The following is a 22408-nucleotide window of genomic DNA, read 5'->3' as shown; positions in this document are numbered from 1 at the left end:
TGTCCAGTGGGGCTGGAGTGCTCACTTCATGCCCTGCTGGAAGACTGAGTTGCGGCGGGTCTTGCAGATGATGAGGTCAGCCCACTGTACGACCACGATGCTGGCAAAGAAGGCCGTGTGGCACGTGAACTCCACCACCTTCCGCTGCTCATAGGTCTGGGGATAGGACAGGCAGAGAAAAGGTGAAAGTGTCAGAGGAAAGGGCAGGAGCATAGTGGGACATGTCTTAAGGGCAGTTGTTTAAACCCTGGGCACTAATTCCACCCATAGCACCCAGTCCATTTGGCCCCTTCTGCCAGGCGCTCAGCACCCTCCACCCCATACATGTGTACCTGCATGCACACGGCCCCACTCACCCACTCCTGTCCATAGCTGTCCTCCAGGTCATTCCTGGACCGGTCATCCCAGTCTAGGCGGATTCCCAGCAGCCGTGATGGTAGGAAACCGTTCTCGGCCAGGATCACAAAGTAGGTGAAGAAGCCACCCAGGGCCTGGATCATTCCTGTGGGTAGTGGGCAATAGGCAGGGCCTGGGTCAGAGAAGGAAGCAGGATGGGCCAGAGATGGAACTCCCTAACCGCTGGGGAGCTGGCCCCATGCTGGAATTTTGCTTGGGGATCATCCCTCTGAAGGCTGGGAAAAGGGCCCTCTTGGGGCTTGGCCCCAAACCCAGGGCCCGGCCGCACCAATCTGTCCATAGGCCATGCTGATGAGCCTCTCGTTCACCAGTTTGTCTGTCTGGGGGTTTCTGGGTTGCCGCTTCATGATGTCACTCTCGGCTGCCTCATAGGCCAAGGAGATGGCGGGGACCTGTGTGGAGACGGGATGGAAAGGGGAGGGGGGACATTTGAAGGGATGTGAGAGGTGACAAGAGGAGAGGCGGAGAAACACAACTCATTCAGGCCTTGTGCTTGGCTTCTGTTTAACCAGAACAGGAGCCCACTCAGCCTGCTCAGCCACCCTGGTGTGGGGCCTCCTTCCATCTGCTGCCCGTGCCCAGCCATGCGCCCAAGAGGCTGCCCTGAAGTCCCTACCCCAGCCCGTGCCCTCACCATGTCTGTGCCTAGGTCAATGCAGAGGATGGTCACGGTGCCCAGAGGGAGGGGGATGTTGACAATGATGAACATCAGGAAGGGGGTGATCTCAGGAATGTTGCTGGTCAGGGTGTAGGCAATGGATTTCTTCAGGTTGTCAAAGATCAGGCGGCCTGTGGGGAGGTTCTGAGGGCATCAGGGCGATTAGAGGGGCCTTTCCCCACCCCAGCCCCTGGAGCGTGGCTGCCCATCTTCCTAAGGGAGGAAGATTTTGTGTTTGAGGGAAGCTAAAGTAGGCTGTGGAGTCCCTGGGTGGTGCAAACAGTTAAGGCACTTGATTGCTAACCAAAAAGTTGGAGGTTCAAGTCCATCTAGAGGCACCTCAGAAGACAGGCTTGTCAATCTACTTTAGAAAAATCAGTCATTGAAAACCCTATGGAGTACAGTTCTACTCTGACTCCCACAGTGTCACCACAAGTTGGAATCAACTTGACAGCAGCTGTCTTTTTTAAAGTAGGCTGTGGATGCCTGTACTCCTTGCCTCTTTAATTGGGGTAGAAGGCAAGGGAAGCAGTTGTATTGGGCTTCAGACATCCTGGATGCCATCCCAGCCCTTGTAGCCTCCTCACCCTCCTCCACGCCTGTGACAATGGAGGCAAAGTTGTCGTCCAGCAGGATCATGTCGGCCGCCTGCTTAGAGACATCAGAGCCAGAGATGCCCATGGCAATGCCAATGTCAGCCTTCTTCAGCGCAGGGGAATCATTCACTCCATCACCCGTCACTGCCACGATGGCACCCTGAAGATAAAATACAGCCAGAGCTTGAGGATAAAGCCCTTGCACCTGCTCTGCCCCATGCTCCAGCCTCTTGCCCCATGCTCATTCCTTGCCTGGCCTCTGCCTCTCAGGTCCCTGCCCTCCACTCTGGTCTTTGGTGGCCCACCCCTGCCGGCCACTGCCCTGCTCACCTGCCTCTGACATCCCTCCACGATGATGAGCTTCTGCTGAGGGGAGGTCCGAGCGAACACAATCTCCGTGTGGTTCTTGAGGATCTCGTCGAGCTGCTCTGCAGTCATGTCCTTCAGGTCAGAGCCGTGCACCACACACGCCTTGGCTTCTCTGGAGGGAAGGGGCAGGCCTGGCTGACTCCCTGGTGCCTGGGCCAGCCCTGCTGCCTCTCCTCACTGCCCCAGCACTTCCGTCTCCCTGCTGAGTCGGGCTCCCTATTGCTTCAATCCTTTCTTTGCCTCCATGCTCAGTGACCTGTTTTTTCTATTTCTCTCTGAGGAAGTGGCACTAATCCTCACCATGTGGCATCATCACAGTCATGAGTACAGTTTTCTAGGCACTGTGCTAGTTGCTTCATGCATACCTGGCTTCTATAGCAACCCTGCAATGTAGATGTTACCCTAATTCTCTAGTTGAAGAAGCAAACAAACAAAATCAGAAGCTCAGGAAGGTAAAGTGATGTCTCCAAGGTTACGTGGCTAACCATTAGCACAGCCTGGAACAAATTCAGGGCTGGGGAACCAGTTGCTGAGGGGTCAGAGATAAGGGTTGTAAAGGTCCCAGAGGTGGTATTCAGAGCAGTCTCTGGGAGAGGAGGGCAGGGAAGTTTGGCAAAGGCCTCACCTGGGGTTGACTTGAGTCACAGGAATGTTGAGCCGGGCTGCAATGTCTTCCACAGTCTCGTTGCCCTCGGATATAATGCCCACGCCTTTGGCAATGGCCTTGGCTGTGATAGGATGATCCCCAGTCACCATGATCACCTAGCGGGGAAAGAAAAAGACCTAGATGTCTGGTGCTGGTAGATACCAGTCAAAATAGTGGAATTGTGTGTATGTGTATGTGTTTGGGTGTGTGGGTGGAAGAGACAATGACAAGTTGTGTTTAGGGGATCAGAGATGGTTCACTGACATGGAAAACATCCATGACAGAGTAACAAGTTAATGAAGGTGTCCTGGGAGAGAAGCTTGGAGTTTGGAGTTCATGGGATACTAGGCCATCCAAGCGGGAAGGACCCTTAACAACTCCCTCATTTTACAGGTGAAACCAGGGCTCAGGGCGGATATGTGATTTGCTCAAAGTCAGAGGGACCAGAATTTAGGACATGGTTGGTTTCCTTAGCATCCAATATATTTGCTGTGGGTAGTCTCTTAGGATGGAGTAGGGATAAGATGGAGATAGCCCACTGCTGCCTCCCACCCGCCTTGCTCATCTGCCTCTGACATCACTCCAAGATACTGGAAGAAGGTGGTACCTGCCTTAAATATGATAATGTTCATTATTATTGTTGCAGAACTGACAGGGATGGGATGGGGAGGGGAAGGGTGATTGGCAGCCGGGAGACCAGCTAAGAGGCTATTATGAGCACAGGTGATCAGAATAGATTAGCATATATTTGCATGTATGGGTTTGTGGGACAAATCTGACAGATACTGAGAAAGTAGCCCCGTCAGGCCCCACTGCCCTCTCTTCCACCCCCACCACTCTACTGGAACTGCGCCCCAAAGGCTACATGGGCCTCCCCAAAAAGCTTCTTTGCAGTCCTTATCCTGCTTGACTCCTCCAAGGCATTTGACATTGTTGACCACCGCTTCTTGAAACTCTACCCTCCCTTGGCTTACATGGGCTTTTGTATTCTTTGTTTTCCACCCCCTGTCTTCATGGTCTTTCCCAACCTTCTCGAAGGGTGGCTGCTTAATAGAGTGGAAAAAGCACTGGCTTTGGAGTCGGCCCTAAGTCTAAACACTGACCTACCGCTTCCCAGACATAGGACCTTAGACGAGTCAATTTGCTCTGGGTCTCAGCTCAGTGGAGAAGACGATTCCTACTTTCCACGTTGTCGTGAAGATTAAATGGCACTAGGTGGACGCTCAGTAACTATTAGCTGTATCCTACCACCTTCTCCCTTCCTCCACTGGTTCCTCTTTCTCTACTTGCACCCAAACATTGGTGCGGCCTAGGGTTTCATTCTCCTCTCTTCTCTTGCCCTGTGTTCTCTTCCAGGTAAATGTAGTAAAATACAGTAAATCTTTAATTTGCTCCCATGTGCTAATGAGACTCAACTTCCCAGCCTGACTCTCTCTCTCTCTCTTGAACTCTCAACCATAATACAACTTTTCCTGGAATATCTTCCCCAGGGTGCCTTATAGATGCTTCAAACTTAGGGTCAACTTTGAACTCACCATCTCCCTTCTCACCATGCCACCAAGCCTCCTCCTCTACTCCCTACCTTAGATACTACCGTCTCTATTCACTCTGCCACTTGGTCTCCTAACTCTTCCTCACCTCCCAATCCAGTTTGGTCACCAAGTTCTCAAAACATTTCTCAAATGTAACTAGTTCTCTCTATTTCCTTTGTTGCTGCCCTAGTTCAGGCCATTCCATGCTTGAACTATGGCAATGGCCTCTTTACCTATCTCCCTGACATTAGGTCTTCCCCAAATCTAGTCCCACCTCCATGCAGGTATCCTCCTAAAAACTAGACTTGCCTTGGGACACCTGTGGTGCTCTGTGTACTATAGAATTAAGCCAATTTGGCATTAAATCAAAGTCCTTCCAAGTGGCCCTGACTCAACATTCCAGTCTCAATCCCCAGGGCTCCTCTGCCACCTCTCCCCCGCCAACACACATAAGCGCCTGTACAGTCCACCCGTGCCAGGGTACACGCTGTTCTCTCATCTTGACATGCCTTCCTCTCCCTCACCGCCTTACACAATATTCTCCAACCTTCAAATTGGAGATCAAATATCATGCCCTCTGTAAAACACCGTCTAGTTCTCTGGGGCAGAATTAACTGCTGTCTGCTCTGAGCTCCCACAGAGGTGCTTTGCCCATGCCTCTGTGATCGTTCCAATCACAGGAGAGGCAGCCTGATGGAGCAGAAAGGGCATGGGGCTTTCCAGTCAAGCTGATGAGGTTTCATATTCCCAATGCACCTCTTACGGGCAGTTTTATTTTGGGAAAGTTACCTACTCACTCCGAGTCTCACGTTGTTTTACCTCAGAGACAGAGTGGTTACAGGGTTCAGAAGCCTCATAACCATACATACAAACACCAAGTCCTCTGTGTGATGGTTAAGAGACAGCAGACCACCTTGGTTCAAATCTTGGCTCTACCACTTATTGTGTGACTTTGGGCATGTTATTTCGTGCCTCGATTTCCCTCTCTGTAAAAAAGAGAAATACTAGTACTTCTGTCGTAGGATTGGTGTGAAGATTAAATGAGATTATATAGGTTTGATGCTTGGAATAGCACATGACTCATATAAAAGCTCAAAAACATTAGCTGTTTTTATTGTTATAGTGCTCAATGGCTGTAGCTATTATGATTGTACTGTGATTAATTGTAAAGACATCTACTTTCCCTGAGAGGCCATGAGCTCTGGAGGCCAGGAGCTGTGTCTTACTCACCTCTCGTTCTCCAATCCCTAATACTGTACCTGGCCTTCAGTAGACAGGCTGAGTTGAAATGATTTGGTAATAGGTGAGATGTTGAAAACAGAAGAGCAAGTGACGGCACCAGAATTGGTGACCCGTACAGGTTAAGGGGGAGGGTGAAGAGCAATATCTTGGAAATAGGAAAGTAAACTTCATGGTGGAGGAAATTTTTGTTTGTTTGTTTGTTTGTTGAGCTCCAGCACCTTGATCAGTGCCTGGCACACAGTTGGTAAACAATAAATATTTGCTGAATGAAGAATGAACATAGCGCAGAAGAGGAAGCGGTCAGTGAGAGGCAATCCTGCCCAGGAGAACTCTGGAGAGGTCTGCTTGAGTGGGATGAGGACTGAAGCCAGTCTACTGGGCTGTGGGGAGACTCAGCAGATCAGAGCCTGCTACTCCCATCCCAAATAGCTAGAGAGAGTGAGCAACAGTTGGGAAGCACAAAGACGTTCGCGTCTCTAAGATAGGCATGCCAGATTGTACTTGAAATCTGAATGGAAGGGCTCATATGCAGATGGACAATTAGCTGTGCCAGGGAGGGAGAGGATGGGCATGTAAACTGGTCACTCTGAGCGCAAGGGATGAGGGTGGGAGCACCAAGGCAGGAGTTCACTTTTCCTTGCAGATAGACAGCTTCTTGTCTCAGTCAGTGGGAAGGAGGCCACCAGTGGCCTGGGTCTCCTCAGGGCAGCTGCCTCTGTAGTCCATTGGCCTTTGGCGTGAGGGAGGGGAGGATAGAGGGGAGAGAATAAGGCCCATACCTTGATGCCTGCGCTCCGGCATTTGCCCACAGCATCCGGCACTGCAGCCCGGGGAGGGTCAATCATAGACATGAGCCCCACAAAGCAGAGCTTCTCCGTGGGAAAGTTCAGCTCATCTGTGTCGAATTTGAAGCCCCGAGGAAACTTTCCAGATGGCAGATTCAGGTGACAGAACCCTGGCAGGAGGCAGAGGGGAGGGGTAAGAGCAGAGAGGTGGCTGCCCGGATGCCCTCAGAGTCCCTCACCACGGGGATGCTGCTGAGGCATGGGAATTCCCCCCTCAGCCCCTATCCCCTGTTTCTGGCCCCTCACCCAGGACACGCTCCCCCAATCCTCCCAGCTCCATGTAGGCATTTTGGAAGGCGTCTTGCATTTCCTTGTCCAGTGGGATCTCCTTGCCCTGCACCAGGATAGTGGAGCACCGGTCCAGGATGCGCTCTGGGGCCCCCTTCATCACGAGCACATGGCTCTGGGGGCTGTCTTCTCTTTCATGGATGGACAGCTGGAGAGAGGACAGGTTGTTACAGAGGGGCCATACTCGTCTTGGTAGCCCCAATGTCCAGCACAGGGTCTGGTACAGAGCAGAGGCTGCTGGTTAGAAAGCCTCCCTTAATAATGTAATCCCCAACCCATCAAAAATGTCAACACAGGGAGAATCTCCGTGTGTGAAGGGATGTCTGAATCTTATAGTCCCAACTCGTGTAACTTGAAAGTCACCTTCCCCTAGGATCTTCATTCATTCAACAAATATTTACTAAGATCAGTTAAGAAATAAGCACTGGGCTAGGGGCTGGAAGGCTCTCTCATAGGCATCCCCCGCACCATGCAATAGTTGCACTGATCTCCTGTTACCTTTCTGGATTATCCAGAATATGGCTAAGACCACATTCTTAGCATTTCATAAATGCCTAAAGGCTGAAGGAGGAGACCACAAGGAAATTACAGAGGTATGGTTCAGTTGAAGGGGATGGGAGGGTTGGGTGATGAAGTCAGGGAGCTATGGGAAGAAGAGCTGAGAGGGTGACAGGTTTTAGTAAGGAATGAAGGTTGGTTTAGGAGTTAGGGGATATGAGTCAACCAGACACGTATTCAGTTTGCCCTAGGGTATGAGGCAGGAGTGAGGGGACATGATCCTCTGATGCCCCACTCCTCCTACTGGTGATTCCTCCTTGGTTTTCTCATATACCCATTTTTGTCCCTCCCTCTTCTCCTGTCCTGGCACCCCATCCAGACCTGGTATTTGTTGGTGGAGTTGAAAGGAATCTCTGCCACCTTGGGGTTCCTCTCCCTCATCTTCTTCACTGAGCCACAGGACAGCTCAATGCACTTGAGCAGAGCTGACTCAGAGGCATCACCAGCTGTGTCCCGCTGCCAAAAGAGAATCCAGTGTCACAGTAGGGCAAGGGGAGAGGGAGGGTCAGGTCAGGAGGGTCCTAAAGCCCCCAAAGCAGCCACAGGGTACAACTGGGAAAGCTGGATAGGCTTTGAATACAACCTAGAGCCACAGCTGTTCTGTGTTCTGGCCCCTACCTTAGATACAGAGATGTTCTCCTGTCCGGCCTTGAAGACAGCACGGTTGCAAAGACCGGCAATCCGAGACAGAGCTGTCCATGTGGGGGATCGTTTGTCAAAAGTGGCCCCTGTGAGGAAGTGAGGAAGAACTGGAAATTGGCTCCTCTTCAGAGCCTTTATTTCACCTCCACCCACCCTGCCATCACAATGCCCTTACCCCTTATGCTCAGCTCTACACTGGTCCTCTCTAGAGTTCTAGTAAAATATCCTCAACTCTCTACTGGACATTTTCACCTTACTACATATCCACGGGAGCCCTGGTGGCACAGTGGCTAAGTGCTCGGCTGTGAACCCACCAGCTTCTCCATGGGAGAAAAATGTGGCAGTCTGCTACCATAAAGATTTACAGCCTTGGAAACCCTGTGGGGTGGTTCTATTTTGTCCTATAGGGTCACTATGAGTTGGAACTGACTCAGTGCCAATGATCTCAATTCAACATGTCTAAAATTGAATACTGTCTAACCCCCTGCACTCCCTTCTGGAGCACCCAATCACCAGACTGGTCTTCTGTGGTGTCAGCCTCATGGATCTGGTTATCAAACCACATGTGGGCGACAGTCATACGATTCTGGGTAAGGGTGCCTGTCTTGTCAGAGCAGATGGTGGAGGTGGAGCCCAGCGTCTCCACCGCCTCAAGGTTCTTCACCAGGCAGTTCTTTCGTGCCATGCGCTTGGCTGTCAGGGTCAGACACACCTGGTAGAGAGAGGAGAATAAGAAAGGATTAAACCTGGAGCTAAGTTGCCCATGACCTTATCTCGACCCTGGGATCTATCTCTCTTCCCTCGGTCCTACTCGGTAAACATTAGTGGGCGGGACCTAGGTGTAAATAGTAAAAGTGTTCAATCTCAGATGTGTTGAATTGAGTTCATGGGTATATAGTAAGGTGGAAATTTCTAGTAGAGAGTTTAAGATATTTGACTGGCGCTCTAGAGAGGACCAGGGTAGAGCTGGGCATAGGGGTCTGGGAGGCCTCCACACAGCAGCGGCACTGGGGGCTGTGGGAGGAGCTGGGCTCACTCCAGGGAGTGTAAAGAGAAGCACAGAGAGCTGAGGTGTGAGCCTCAGTGTGCAGGAGAAAGAGGAGACCCTACATGGGACAGAGGAGAGGAGAACCAGAATAGGGGCATGTCACAGATACTGACAAAGAAGAGAATTCCAGGAGAGTGGACAACAGCATTGATTTCCACAGCAGAGTTAAGCATGGAAGCTGAGAAAATGTCACTGGATTTGTTAATTAGTCATTGGTGACCTTTGAGAGAGGCTCTATGGGAGAGTTAGCCAGGATGAGTATCCTACTGCAGAGAGATGAGTATGTGGGTGGTAAAAAAAAGGGCCAGCATGAAGCCACTTGGGAGAAAGATGTGGCCGTCTGCTTCCATAGAGATTTACAGCCTTGGAAACCCTATGGGGTTGCTATGAGTCAGAATCAACTCAACAGCCGTGAGTTTGGGCTATGAAGATCACAGGCTCCAGGAGAGAAAATGAGTCCAAAGTATAGCCCAAACTGAGATATGTCAGACAAAAAGTCTGAGCCACATATGAAATAATCTGCGTACAGCATCTTATATATGAATTTAGGGCGTAGAAGAAAACAACTTGCTGAGAAACAAGAAGCAACTGTGCCTCAATTGCTTTTGAGGACAGGGTAGCCAGACCCTCCCCTGTAGGCACCTGAGCCTGTCCCACTCACAGTGACAGTGGCCAGCAGCCCTTCAGGCACATTGGCCACAATGATGCCGATAAGGAAGATGACTGCTTCCAGCCAACTGTAGCCCAGGATGAGGGAGAGCACGAAGAAGGAGACTCCCAGGAACACGGCCACCCCTGTGATCAGCTGGATGAAGTGTTCAATCTCCATAGCTATAGGCGTCCGCCCAACCTCTAGGCCTGAGGCCAGAGTGGCTATGCGACCCATCACTGTCCGGTCACCTGTGGCAATCACGATGCCCCTGGCAGTGCCTGTAACACAGGAGGGGACACCAGGTTGAGTACCCTGCAGCTTCTGGGAGCTGAGGTCCCATCCTACTTCCCAAGCAAGGAAAACCATTGCAGAATAAACGAGTCAAGGACTCAGATCCCGGAGGTCACTTTCAGTATATTGTGCCTCACTTGGGCTTACCCTCCCTGCATAGATTGCCAATCCCGGTTTCAATAATACTTGGGCTTGGGGAGGAGCCTTGCAGATAATCTTAGAGTTCAAACCGAGGAGATTCAATAAGAGAAGTAAAAATATTGCCTGTGCCACTTCAGTGTCATCAAGCTCATGCTCGCTATGACCTAAAAGTATATTATGAACACAAAATACAGCACTCATTATGGATTTTCTACATAGTGCTAAGATTTTCTTTCTCAACATTAGGCATAAATCTAAAGAAGCTAAGCAATTACTGATACGTAAGTGACATTACAGGGATCTTTGGGGAGGATAGTGTGATACAGGAGAAAGAGCATGGACATTGAAGTCAGCCAAACTTGGGTTTGAATCCTTGTTTGAATAATCGTTAAATAAGATAGTGCTATAATACACACAGACCAGTGCCTGGCACATGGTAGGCACTCAACAAACGTTAGTTCCATTCACTGCCTTTCATCTTTCAAAGGCAATTTCAGAGTAAGCAATGGGGATATTTTACCAAGCAGTTGTATGAAATGTAGGGTCAATTTCAGAATCTCAGTACATTAAAAATTTAGGAAGTTTGGTGTGTGGTGATTTTCCAACTTGCTGAAGGAGGAAAAAAGCTCAGAGAAGCACAATATACAGAAGACAACTGAGTAAAGGGAAGGGAATGGTGTGCAGTTGGGGAAATAAGCCTCCTTCGTCTCATGATCCAGTGAGACCTCTTGCTCCTACCACCTGTGACCCCCTATTACTTCTCAGATCCCACCCTGACTTAGCTCACTGGATGACCACATGGGTCACGGGGTTCAGCTGGTTGCTTGGACCCTGATCATAAGTGATGGCAGCTCCAGGCGCTCTCTTCAGCCTTCGCTCATCTCTAGAACCCAGGACAAGGCCGGGGCAAACTGGGCAGCCTGTACATGGGGAACAATTTCCTCTGGTGCAACACAAGATGAGATGCAGTCTGAAGGAGGGCCGAAGTGTCCACCTGGACTGAAAGGCCTCCTGACCCTCCCCCAGCCCTGGGCTCTGGTCAAAGCAAGGGTCAGAGAAGGAAGCAACCTGTCCCAGACCCATGAAAAATGGAAGGCATCAGTCAAACTCAGAGATTCCTGGGAGTCAGGGCTGGCTTAGGACATCTTGGGGGGTGGGGGAAAGGAGGGGAGTTGGCCCAAAATCTGAAATCTTCAGAATCTACTCAGTCATGGGATGGACAAAAGTGGGGATCTTCCTGTGGGAAGATAACTTTTTCACAGAGTCGTTCTGCCCCTAGCCGGTGGTGGCACCATTTCTGTGGGGGGGAGGAGGGGAGTGGCGGTGGGGGGAAGTTTCTGTGATACCCAGGGGTCCTTGATCCATCAATTCCTTCATCTATAGCAGAGATGCTGTCAAATAAGTATTACTTCAGCCCCCACCCTTGACTGTAGATTTAGAACCCAGACTCTCCCCTTAGTTGGTGCCAGGATGGGGTGCTCCACTAGCAGGCTAGCTTCTCACCTTCAACACAGTTAGTAGAGAAGAAACAGATATTGCGGGTCTCCAGAGGGTTCTCATGCGTGAACTCCGGGGAGCGGGTCTGGGGCTCTGACTCGCCTGTGAGGGATGAGTTATCCACCTGAAGGGCAAGGGGATGTGTCGTCATCAGACTGGCAGACACACTCGTGCACACACAGCTGTCTCCTGACTCCCATCGCACTTTCAATCTCCATGACACGAGGGACAAAATTACACTTGCCCTCATCACATATTTATAGCATTACTCAGATATTTCCCCTGCTCTGGTTTGAAATACTGGCTCTTACTGACTTATTATGTGACCTTGTGCTAGTTGCTTAAGCAACAGAGCCTCCATTCACTCACCTGTCAAATGAGGGATGGATTAAGAAGCACTGCAATGCACAACTACAGGGGGCACCACTAATACTGTATTCTATGAAAATGGCGCCTCCTGGGGTTGTCCAGAGCACAAGCTAAGCGGCCACGTGCAACAGCCCTGCATGAGTATGCCATTCTTGCAGAGTTAGATTAGATAGCACATGTACATATATATAACCCATCTGACACATAATGGGTACTCAACATATGATTGCTATAAAGTAGATGTGAAAACCCTGGTGGCGTAGTGGTTAAGCACTATGGCTGCTAACCAAGAGGTCGGCAGTTCAAATCCACCAGGTGCTCCTTGGAAACTCTATGGAGCAGTTCTACCCTGTCCTATAGGGTTGCTATGAGTCGGAATCGACTCAACGGCAATAGGTTTGGTTTTTTATGAAGTGGATATCAAAGAAATGTCCCAGGCACAGAGCGTTCATAACATGTAGGTACAAGGAGACAATACACAAGCACTATATACTGAGGGACTCATGATGAGTTGGAATCGACTCAACGGCACTAGGTTTCTGGGTTTTATATACTGAGGGAAGGCTCAGCTGGTGGATAAGGGAGGGGTGTTTACATTTGGACCTGGGCCTCCCAATCTTTAAGCCTCTAACAGGGCCCGTCTCAGCTCTATACAACCAGCTTCTTAGACCAAACCAGTAGATCCACATGGCCTCCTCACCTTACATCCGTGAGAAGAGATGATACGGAGGTCAGCAGGGACGCGGTCTCCACCCTTCACTTCTACCAGGTCTCCCACCACTACCTCCTCTGCATTGATCTGTATCTTCTCTCCCTCCCGCACCACGAGGGCTTGCTGTGGGGAGGCCACGGAGATCTCATCAAGTGCTCCTCTCCACCCCTGCCTTCCTCTCCTGCTGTTCTCCCACCTCACCTCCAACCTCAGCCAAGGGAGAGGAGAAACGCCACCCACTTAGCAACAAAACTAGGTCCTGGCGTGGACAGCAGATTTTTTTCGGCTTCAGGCCTCTACCTCGGAGCACAAGACTTGAGAGGGCGTGAGCTGCACTCTCCCAGAAACTGCATGCCCCAGCCCTCTCATCTACCTGAGGCACCATGTTCTTGAAGGAATCCATGATCTTGGAGCTCTTGGCCTCCTGGTAGTAGGAGAAGCAGCCGGTGACGATGACCACAGCTGCCAGCACTACACCCAGATAGAGCTGATGGGGAGAAAGAGTTTGAGGGGTCTGCCCTTCTCCCAACTCAGAGGGGCAACTGCAATTCGGAACGAACGTTCATTGTCATCTTGGTTGAGAGCCCAGACCATTGTGTGTGACTGTGGATGAGAATGGTAGAGCAAGGTCTTTCCCTCCAATCTCCCCTCAATGTTCCAGCCCTCGGCTTCGTAAGATAGGAAGGGGAGAGCGAAGTCTTATAGGGAGTTCCCAGGAGTAGGACTTCTCCAAGGAATGCAGACTCAAGGATGCAGATAAGCCCACTTAAGTGGGAGGGGAGCAGGGAGGGGCCATTTCACTCATTAATGATTGTGTGTGTGTGTGTGTGTGTGTGTGAGCACTTTATAAAGATGTTTAGAGCCTCTCTCTTTTCAGCCTTAAGTGTAGGGGCTGTGGGGCTGTGACAAGGAGGCTTTGCCCCCTGCCTCCTTCTGCCCCCCACATACACTGTGTTGGGGATTGAGGGCTGGAGGGCAGGGTGGTGGGCTGGTCCAGCGTCAGGTGTGGGGCTCACATTGTCATTGGATGGCTCATCCTCCATGGCAGCCTGGATGCCGAAGGCCAGGAAGCAGAGGATGGCCCCGATCCACAGCAGGATGGAGAAGCCCCCAAAAAGCTGGCGACAGAACTTGACCCACTCGGGGGTGGTAGGGGGTGGAGTGAGGGCATTGGGTCCATCTCGAGCCAGGATGTCCTGGGCCCGCTGGTTGGTGAGGCCCTGTGGGAGGCAAGGAGAGTTGTGGGAGTGCATCCCTAGAATCCACCCAGCCCTCCCCACTGCCCATAAGCTCCTTAGTGGGAGAAGAATGTCCAGGGGGAAACTAAAGATGCCGCTTGTTTAGAAGGAGCAGGAGACCTTCAAGAGAGGCCACACAGAGAAGGTGACATTCGTGATGGATCTTGGGGGCCTTGAAGACTGAGGAGAATATAGACTGTGGCTCCACCTCTGATTATTGCTGGATTGAGACACATTTGGTTAGGGCCACAACATTCCCCCTCAAGAGAGCCTGGATAAAGCCTCCTAGAAAGACCTCAATTGGTTCCTCCCTCATCTCCCTTCCTTCATATTCCCCCTCTCATCAAGGATTCAGGAGGGTCCTACATTATTGATCATCAGTGTCACATGGTTTTGACAATTACCTGTCACTTCCTACAGAAAGCCTCCCAGCCCTGGTCCCCCAGCCCCAGGCTGGTTCAGCTGCTCTTCTCTGCAGCCCCATCGTAGCCCATGTATGGTTCCGGAGCTGCCCTCACCACATTCCATTGGAATTCTGTTTACATGTCTTTTAACTACTGGCCTCTGAGCTCCTTGAAGGCAGGGACCACTTCTTATTCAACTTTACATCTGTTCATTCATTTATTTAACAAACCTGTATTGAGCACCTACCACCTGCCAGGCCCTGGTGTCAGCTCTGGGGGTCCAGAGATGGCTAAGACCAACAAAGTCCCTGCCCCTGTGATCTTATGTTCTAGTGAGGTGACACACCATCAACAAATGTACAAATATATTTTAATGCCAGATAATGAAGTGTTATTAAGGGAATAAAGTAATTTAAAGGGTTGGAGGCATGGAATTCTAGAAAGTGCAGTCAGGGAAGGCCAATAGTAAGAGGTTAAAAAGTAACCCATCCAGCTGCTGTTGAGTCAGCTCCAACTCATGGCGACCCCATGTGTGTCAGAGCAGAACTGTGCTCCAAAGGGCTTTCGACGGCTGGTTTTCCAGAAGTAGGTCATCAGGCCTTTCTTCTGAGGCACCTCTGGGTGGACTTGAACTTCCAAACTTTCAATTAGCAGCCGAGTGCATTAACCGTTCGCACCACCCAGGGACTCCGGGAGGAAGTTAGCACTCACTCAATATTTGATGAATGATTTTACCCCTCAGGCGGGTGGACTTTGGAATCTGATTCTGTCGCTTACTATTTATGAGACCTTGGGAAGTTGCTCTTCCTCCGAGTCTTCTTGCTTTAAGAAATAGGTCTAAAATACCTATCTCACAGGTGGTTGTAAGGATTAGAGAAATGTTTTTATGTGATGTGTTCATCACCGTGTGCCAGGTACGTAGCTGGGGCCCAATAAATCACCGTAATAATGGTGATGGACTATCTGACCGTTTCACGTACGTTAGTCCTATGAGAGGTTGTGTTTCACTATCCTGAAGGTCTTTGGGGCCTAGGCTCTAAGGAGTCCTGGGCTCCAGGTGCAAGGGAGAGAGTTATGGACTAGAAAGCAGGGGATCTGCCACCAACAGGCCGTACAACCTTGGGCAAGTCACTTGTCTCTGGGCCTCAGTGTTCTCATCTGTAAAGGGGGTTGATTACAATTTGAAGGCTCCTTCCACCCTGACACTGCGTGGCTCTCTTGCCTCTTTGGCACCCTATGGCTAGACAGCCTCTCCCTCCCCCGAAGCCCCTCAGCTTACCTTGGACAGGTCCACTTGGTACTTGCGGCCCAGCTCATCCAGGGACAGCTTATGGTCATCCTGGGGGCAGGAGGTAGAGTTACTTTGGGGAAAGAGGCTGGGTGTGTGTGTCTAGAATACATGGAAAGGCAGTGAGGGACAAGTAGGAAGGTGAGGAGTGTGGAGGGTGGGCACAGAGCTTTTCAGTCTGGGTGGACTGCTAGCGGTTCTTCCGCCATGGGGCCCCTCCTGGGCAACTCTGCGCCTCACCATGGCCACCTCCTTCTTCAGCTCATCCAGCTCCTTCTCTTTCTGCTTCTTCTTGCCGCCCCCATTCTCTGCAGTGGTGGCAGCAGGTGAGTACTCACGGCCGGCCTATGGGAGAAAGAGGAGCCCAGAGTCAGGGAGGACCAAAGCACTGTGTCTGAAGCCACTATTCCCACCAGACAGCCAGGGAGCCCAGGCATCTGGAGTGAGGTCAGTGGATTCAAAGGCAGTGAGGGTCCCAGGCTCTCAGTTTGCAAACTATTTGCAGAACCATGGGCTCCACATTTGAACTTCAGAGCTCCCTGCAGAGGGGCAGGTAAGGCTGAGGGGGTCAGGCCTTAGGAGTGAGACTCTTAGCTGTTTAGCATTTGGGCTTCTGCTTAGATCTGGTGTGTTGAAAGGGCCCTGCTGCTAAATACAGAACGAAATACATGAAAGCTTTGGAAATCACCATGCTAGGCGATGTAGGAGATTTCAGGAAGGGAGTAGAAACATTGTGTAGGAATGTCTGCCCCAACCTCATGGCTACTTTCCTTAGAGAGGAATGGAGACAGGAGTTTGGGGAGTAAGAGTCTTGGGGGAGCCAGAGGGTTAGAGCAGGGAAGTGTCTGGAGGAGAGTGGGCAGTGGTAGGGCCCGGTAGTGGAGTGGCAGAAATGGACTGAGCAGGGCCGATGGCCTGTGAGAAGTCCGTAGTTGGAGGGGAAGAGTGTGTCCTAGAGATAGGAACCCAAACCTGCTGGGCAGGCCTGCTGCTGTGGGGCAAGAGGCAAGTCACAGAACTCATGGTCCCAAAGCACAATTGCGTAAGCAGTGAACTGGGCCTCATTTGTCAAAATACTGTAAGAAGCTGGCTCTGAGAATGAATCTAGAACTAAAGCCTGGGTCCAGGCTTTCTCGGGTCTTCTGGCAAGATCAGATTGGGGGAGAAACAGATAGGACTAGCAGATGGCTTCCTGCCTCTCACGACTCATAACGACCATATAGGACAGAGTAGAATTGCCCCAAAGGGTTTCCAAGGAGGGACTGGTGGGTTTGAACTGCCAATCTTTTGGTTAGCAGCTGAGCTCTTAAGCACTGTGCCATCAGGTCTCCCTTACTACAGCAGGGGTGGCATTTCAGAGAGTCTTCCCCACTTCCAGCATTGTATGGAGGCTGACGGGCCACAGGCTTCCCTTAAGTTGGTTTGAATGCCTTGCTCCTCTTTCCTGTGTGGTTATGCTTGGAAGCTCTCTCATTTTTGTCTTTCACAGTTTCTAGGTCTTCTTTTGAAGAATATTTTAACCGTAGCCTCATGACCTGTTGCAGTCGTGTCAACTTTGACTCATGGCAATCCCATGTGTTACAGAATAGAACTGCTCCATAGGGTTTTCTTGGCTGTAATATTCATAAGAGCAGGTTTCCAGGCCTTTCTTGTGCAGTACCATTGAGTAGGCTGGAATTGGCAACCTTTCTGTTAGTAATTGAGCCTAACTGTTTGTACCACCCAGGGACCTTTGTAGACTCATGGACCTCCATTTTCCCCTTCTTTTCCAGGATCTGTGGTCCTATCAGCACTGGAATGTCTGAGGGTGAGGGTGGGGGATTTTTCCTTTCAACAGGAGGTGTCTTGGGGTGATAAGATAGGAGGGGCCCTGGGAATGCCTGGAATGGCCATGACAGGTGTCCCAGAAAGACAACTTTTCAGTCCTGCTTCCTCCCCGCTTCCCCCCCGGACATAGTGTCCTTGTCACAGAGGGCCTACTCAGTGTCTGCCCACTGCCTCCCTTCATTGGACCCTAAGAACGGTGCTAGGCTTTCAGGAATAAACTTCCCATACTATGGTGTACTTTTTTTTTCCCCCCGTAAATAGTGATACCTGGGTAGGGTCTACGGCTGAAGTATTTTGCCCTTTGGGGCAGAATAATGCATTTTTTACCCATCAAAGGATCAGGGAAGTCCCAGGAGTGTGGCAGCTGCCCTGACAAGAGATCACAAATCAAACGCCATGAGAGGTAGAAGAAGTCTGGCCAGTGAAATCAGGAAAAAGGGCAAGGAGCATGGTGAGAGGCAGACACTATTGTCCCCAAATATACTAATGACCTCAAAGAATGTGAGCTTTTGGAGGCAGTGCTGCTCAGAAGGGCTCTTCTCAGCAAAGGTGGGCAGTAAACCTTGCATTTGTTCCCCTCGGAAACACTATGAATCAAGGATATTCTTGGCCTCCAAAAGACTAGTGGTCATCTTTGAAGCACCCCAAGAGGAAAAGTGGGGAAGGGCTTGTGAATAGTTCCAGGTGACTGAAGAAGGTCCATTTCATTGAACGGGTTGAAATGTGTTGGATTCACGAACTCTCTTCTTAGTGGTACAGGGCTGAGAAAAGGATGAAAAGCAAGGAAAGGGCCAGAGGCAGGAGATGAGGCTGAACAAGCTTCATCTGGCCCTTGAGGAGCTTCAGGGAAAAAGGAGCAGGGCTGGGGCCCATGCATAGAGGGTGGGGGCTGTGACTAGGGGCAAGGGAGAAGAGCCCAGGGGAGTTTCTGTACATTCAAACGTCGAAATAATGTTCCTGAAAATTAGAATCAAATGCATGCGCTTTAAGAACTTGCTGGCATGTGCACATTTGGCATGCTGGACTGTGGCTGAGTTAAGCATCTCACTACAGCTCCCCCTTTCCTGAGCCCCCACCCTGTTCTCCAGCAGCCTCCGAGCTTGGCTCATACTGCCCCTGCCCCCTCCTCCTGTCCTGGCAAGGAACGCAGGCTCTGCAGCCAGGAGCCTGCAGAGATTTGGGGCCAGTGGCTGCCCAGGCAAGGAAGAAAGAGAGGAAGCAAGGGCACCCCCTTTCCCTCTGCTCCTCGCCATCTGACCCACCAGCCCCCCTGTCCGGGCCTTGAATCCTGGAGGAAAACAGAGAGTTCTTTTTGAGAAAGCCAGAGGCTGAGACAGAGTGGGGGCAGTTGGAAAGCTGACAGCCTTCCCCCCACCTCAGGCTCTCTGTGGCAGCTGGAAAGGCTGGGTTCCCTCCCACCAGAGTGGTCCCTTCCCCCAACTCCCACACTGCCCTTCACTGCCACAGAGTGATGGGGAGACAGGCCTTGCTGTGGGGTGAAGCTGCAGGGAAGAATGGATAGGAGGTGAAATGAACACTACAGTGGGGACTTGGGTATGGGTTGCTTTTCCTCCTCAGGGGCCTCCTGGCAAGTTGGACTCCAAGCTCCAGGCCCTAAGTACCCCCACTTCACCGAACCTCTCAACTCAGGAGAACCAGATCTTCCCCCCGCCTCACTAATAGCTACTGGAGTGGGGTAAAAAAATTCCACAGATGCTAGGGTATGAAAGAAAACCCTGGTGGTGTAGTAGCTAAGAGCTACAGCTGCTAACCAAAAGGTCAGCAGTCTGAATCGACCAGGTGCTCCTTGGAAACTCTATGGGGGCATCTCTACTCTGTTCTATAGGGTTGCTATGAGTTGGAATCGACTTGATGGGAATGGGTTTGCTTGTTTGTTTGTTTGTTTTTAGGGTGTAAAAAGACAGATCCTAGGCAGTCAGGGTCCCCTGGTCAAGGTCAAATTGCTTCCCAAGCAGGACCTCCTGAGCTGAGTTCACCTTGTCCTAAGTTGGAGGCAGTAGAGGGCTACCTCCCTTGCTTCTTACTCTAGTTCAGGTTGGGGAGTGGAGGGTTTCCCTGACCCAGCCAACCCTGGAGCCTCCCTCGGAGATACTGCCGCTCTGCTGAGGATTCCTTTTCCCTGGGGGAGCAAGAGGTATCAAGGTGCAGCTGAAAAGCCCAAGACAGCCTATTTTCCCACGGCTGTGACCTCTTCCTCCTTGACCCCCACATCCAGCTCCTAAGGGCAGCTCGCAGACCCTCCACAACTGCATGTGGGAATGTCCACGTTCGTGGATGCTTGAAGGCTTGGGTAAACCCTTCTTGTACGTTAACAGATTTGCCTGCTGAGATGTAATCACAGGTGCTCACCTATGTCTGTATAAATTCCAGCCTATGGAGAACACACGGGTGGTGGACACACACACACACACACACACACACACACACACACACACACATTCTGTTTCTATTTATAGCTCCCACCCAAGCTCAGGAACCCTGGTGTCCCGACTAGAGTTTTCCCAGCTGCTAAACTCTGTGCAATAACATGTCCTTGCCTGAACCCTCCCGGGCCCAGAGACTCCCCCACAACTCCCCACAGGCACCCCCTTTCCTCAGAGCCTCCTATTGCTCGCCATATCCTTTCCCTCCATGCCCTCTCCTGCCAACACCCCACAAAAGGAAAACAGCCAGACCGAGTATACAAAGGGTTTGGGTCACTTTTCTCCATATGGAAATTTAATTTCTACGAATTCTAAGCCCTCTCCCTGTCCCCTTCCCTCCCCCGTCATAGCTGTTAATCTTCCCCTTGGCATACCCAGGGGTGCAGGCTGCCATGGGCAGGGGCGGTTTGGGGCGGGAGACAAGTGGCTCTCACCAGCCGCTGGGAAAGTCCTCAAAGGCCATGGCCCAGAGCCTGAGGACAAGGCCACCCGGGACATCCGGAGGGGCGCTGGGGTGGGGACTGGGGGTACATTCGTCTTCCTCCTCTCACCCCTCCCAGCTGTCCCTGGCACTCAGGGCCCCTGGAGTTGCTGTCGGGAACTGCTTGGTGACTCCAGGAGTAGGATGCTCAACTGCCTTCCCCCAACCTCAGATTGGACCCCCACCCTCTACAGCCAGGGCTCCCCAAAGAATGGATATTTTTGGGGGGTAGCAAAGGTAGGAGGACTGAGCACCAAGCTTGCCTTCAGCTCGCAGGCGGAGACTGAAGCGAGGAGATGCTGAGATGTGGGTGGTTAGGGGATGGTCTGGGAGGAGCGGGGATGGAGACGCAGGGATGGGGTACAGCGAGAGATGGATGGGATTTGTGTAGTGTCTGTGGGCTGATGTGGGGGGCTGGTGATGAAGAGGAGAGCGCTGGGGCATGTGAGGACCCTGGGATCTGTGCACACTTGTAGCTTGGAGACTGAACTTCCAGCTTCAAATTCTCTTCTCTCTCCCCTCTCCCCACACCCCAGTCCCACCTCATCCTTTCTTTCCAGCCTATCTTACCTCCTGAGAGCTGTATTCCACCCCACAGAGTGGCCCCTGCTCTTTGGGATACTCACCCCACGGCCCATCTTGGGGCAGAGTGGTTGAGGGGACCAAGGCTGGAGAAGTCACCAGGAGGCTTCCAAGCCCACACTGGCCGGCTGGCAGACAGACAGAGACAGACGAAGCAACAGGGTAGCTTTAAATAGGTCCCTCTCCCTCTTTCCCCCCGCCTTTCCCTCCTCGGGAAAGAAACGTTTGTTGAAACAAGATCCCTGAGGACTCCTCCCTCCCACCCCTTTAGCAACTGGCCAGAAGACAGTCCTGTTTGTCCTGTGGTATGCCCCCGGTATGCCCCCTCCTTGGCTTCTTGAAACCTCTCCCTGGCTAGTGGCAGCCACACAGAGGAAGCTAGGGGGAGGGGGCAGGAGAGAGGGGGAACGTACCCTTTGGAAGATGCGGAGAGGAACACTGTCAGCTCAGAGTCCCAAGATGAGAGAGGCCATGTGGCCCAACCCTTCCTCTAGTTTTGCAGATGGGGAAACTGAGGCCCAGGGAGATGAAACAATTTTAAGCTCTTAAGACAGAACTGGAACTCAGGTCTCTTGAGTCCATCCAACCTCCCAGAGGATGAAACAGCCTGTTCCCTCTACTGTAGAGGCTGCAGGGACACTGAAGGCCAGAAAAAGTTAGCGTTTGAACAAAGGGCCTGCCCTTACATGTGAGGCTGCTCAGGAGGTCCCCTAGAGGGAGGTCCCCTAGAGGGAACCAAAGGTGGGTTAAGAGGCAGCATGAAGTCTGGAGATGAGGAGAGACGGTCCCCCCCAAGCCCTCCCAGTGGAGCCTCTCCAAGGTTTGAGAGGAGAATCAAGGCTCCTGAGGCCAGGGAGACAGCTGGGGAAATGATAGGCTGAGGACAGTGGGGACCTGAGGGAACCAGGAAGGCAACCCTGGACCCACCCAGCGGGCATCTGTGGTGACATCTCTGGGTGTTGTTTACCCCTTGTTTACAGAGTAGACGCGGCACTCCCTTCGTCACTGTTGGGAAGTTTTGGGCTGAATCTGAGCCTGGGGTTGGTGGGTGGGGTGAGGGGAGGTCAAAAGAGAGGAAAATTCTCCTTGTACAGGGCTTCTAAGAAGTATGCAGAGGTCCACATGATAACAAATACCAGATATGTGGACTGGAAAGGAGGGTCATGCTACCTTCTTCCGGGGGGACAGGAAGGTAAATCTGCAGCATGCTGAGTTGAGGTTCGACAGAAAAGGGGCTTCCCTGCAAGGAAACGTGGGAGAGGCTGGAAGAAGTTCCTGGGGAGCACAGAGGGGTGCCCACCTCAGTGTGTCTTTAGGTCCCAGCTAGAAGTAGGGGTAGAGGAGATGACCCTGGGCAAGGCCAGCTGGGCTAAGGGTTTTGCTGCTGCTGACTTGACAAAAGAGCCAAAGATAGAGAGGGGAGAAGAGAGGAAGGAGGACACCATGGGACAGAGAGAGAAGAAAAAATCCTGCCTGTATCTTCTCCTGGGAACAGTCAGAGGACAGGATTCTCTGGACTGTCCCCATTTCTCTGGGCACAGAAATGGAGTGAACGGAAGCCAGGCAGTGGGGGCAGGTGTGAGAGCCCTGAGCCCAAAGGAAGAGAGGAGGGAAGGCAGACAGGGGATGGGGCCTGTGGCA

The 22408-nt window shown here is 51.6% G+C and overlaps 1 protein-coding gene across 5 annotated transcripts in view; it reads right to left on the bottom strand.

The window, feature by feature from the left end:
• Positions 1–20934, bottom strand: part of LOC126073839 (sodium/potassium-transporting ATPase subunit alpha-2) — an 84823-nt gene extending 63889 nt beyond the window's left edge. For 2 of the 5 annotated variants that reach the window (XM_049880956.1, XM_049880960.1), the window contains exons 1-20: positions 20812–20922; positions 15674–15778; positions 15425–15484; positions 13520–13723; positions 12877–12990; positions 12492–12626; positions 11429–11546; positions 9503–9771; positions 8307–8505; positions 7770–7879; positions 7473–7607; positions 6552–6741; positions 6240–6415; positions 2666–2802; positions 2002–2152; positions 1663–1831; positions 1052–1206; positions 686–809; positions 357–502; positions 26–156 (exon numbers count right to left, since the gene is read on the bottom strand). In XM_049880956.1, coding sequence (XP_049736913.1) covers positions 26–156; positions 357–502; positions 686–809; positions 1052–1206; positions 1663–1831; positions 2002–2152; positions 2666–2802; positions 6240–6415; positions 6552–6741; positions 7473–7607; positions 7770–7879; positions 8307–8505; positions 9503–9771; positions 11429–11546; positions 12492–12626; positions 12877–12990; positions 13520–13723; positions 15425–15484; positions 15674–15778; positions 20812–20823 — 2840 coding nt within the window. In that variant the 5' untranslated portion in view covers positions 20824–20922. Of the gene's footprint in view, positions 1–25; positions 157–356; positions 503–685; positions 810–1051; positions 1207–1662; positions 1832–2001; positions 2153–2665; positions 2803–6239; positions 6416–6551; positions 6742–7472; positions 7608–7769; positions 7880–8306; positions 8506–9502; positions 9772–11428; positions 11547–12491; positions 12627–12876; positions 12991–13519; positions 13724–15424; positions 15485–15673; positions 15779–20811 lie in introns of all 5 variants that reach the window. The other 3 variants (XM_049880957.1, XM_049880958.1, XM_049880959.1) reach the window with 2 other exon arrangements.
• Positions 20935–22408: the final 1474 nt, after the last annotated feature.

This window comes from Elephas maximus, chromosome 3 (assembly GCF_024166365.1).
Source record: "Elephas maximus indicus isolate mEleMax1 chromosome 3, mEleMax1 primary haplotype, whole genome shotgun sequence".
NCBI lineage: Eukaryota > Metazoa > Chordata > Mammalia > Proboscidea > Elephantidae > Elephas > Elephas maximus.
Note: the sequence above shows the minus strand (reverse complement) of the source record. Positions and strands in the feature narration are given on the sequence as shown.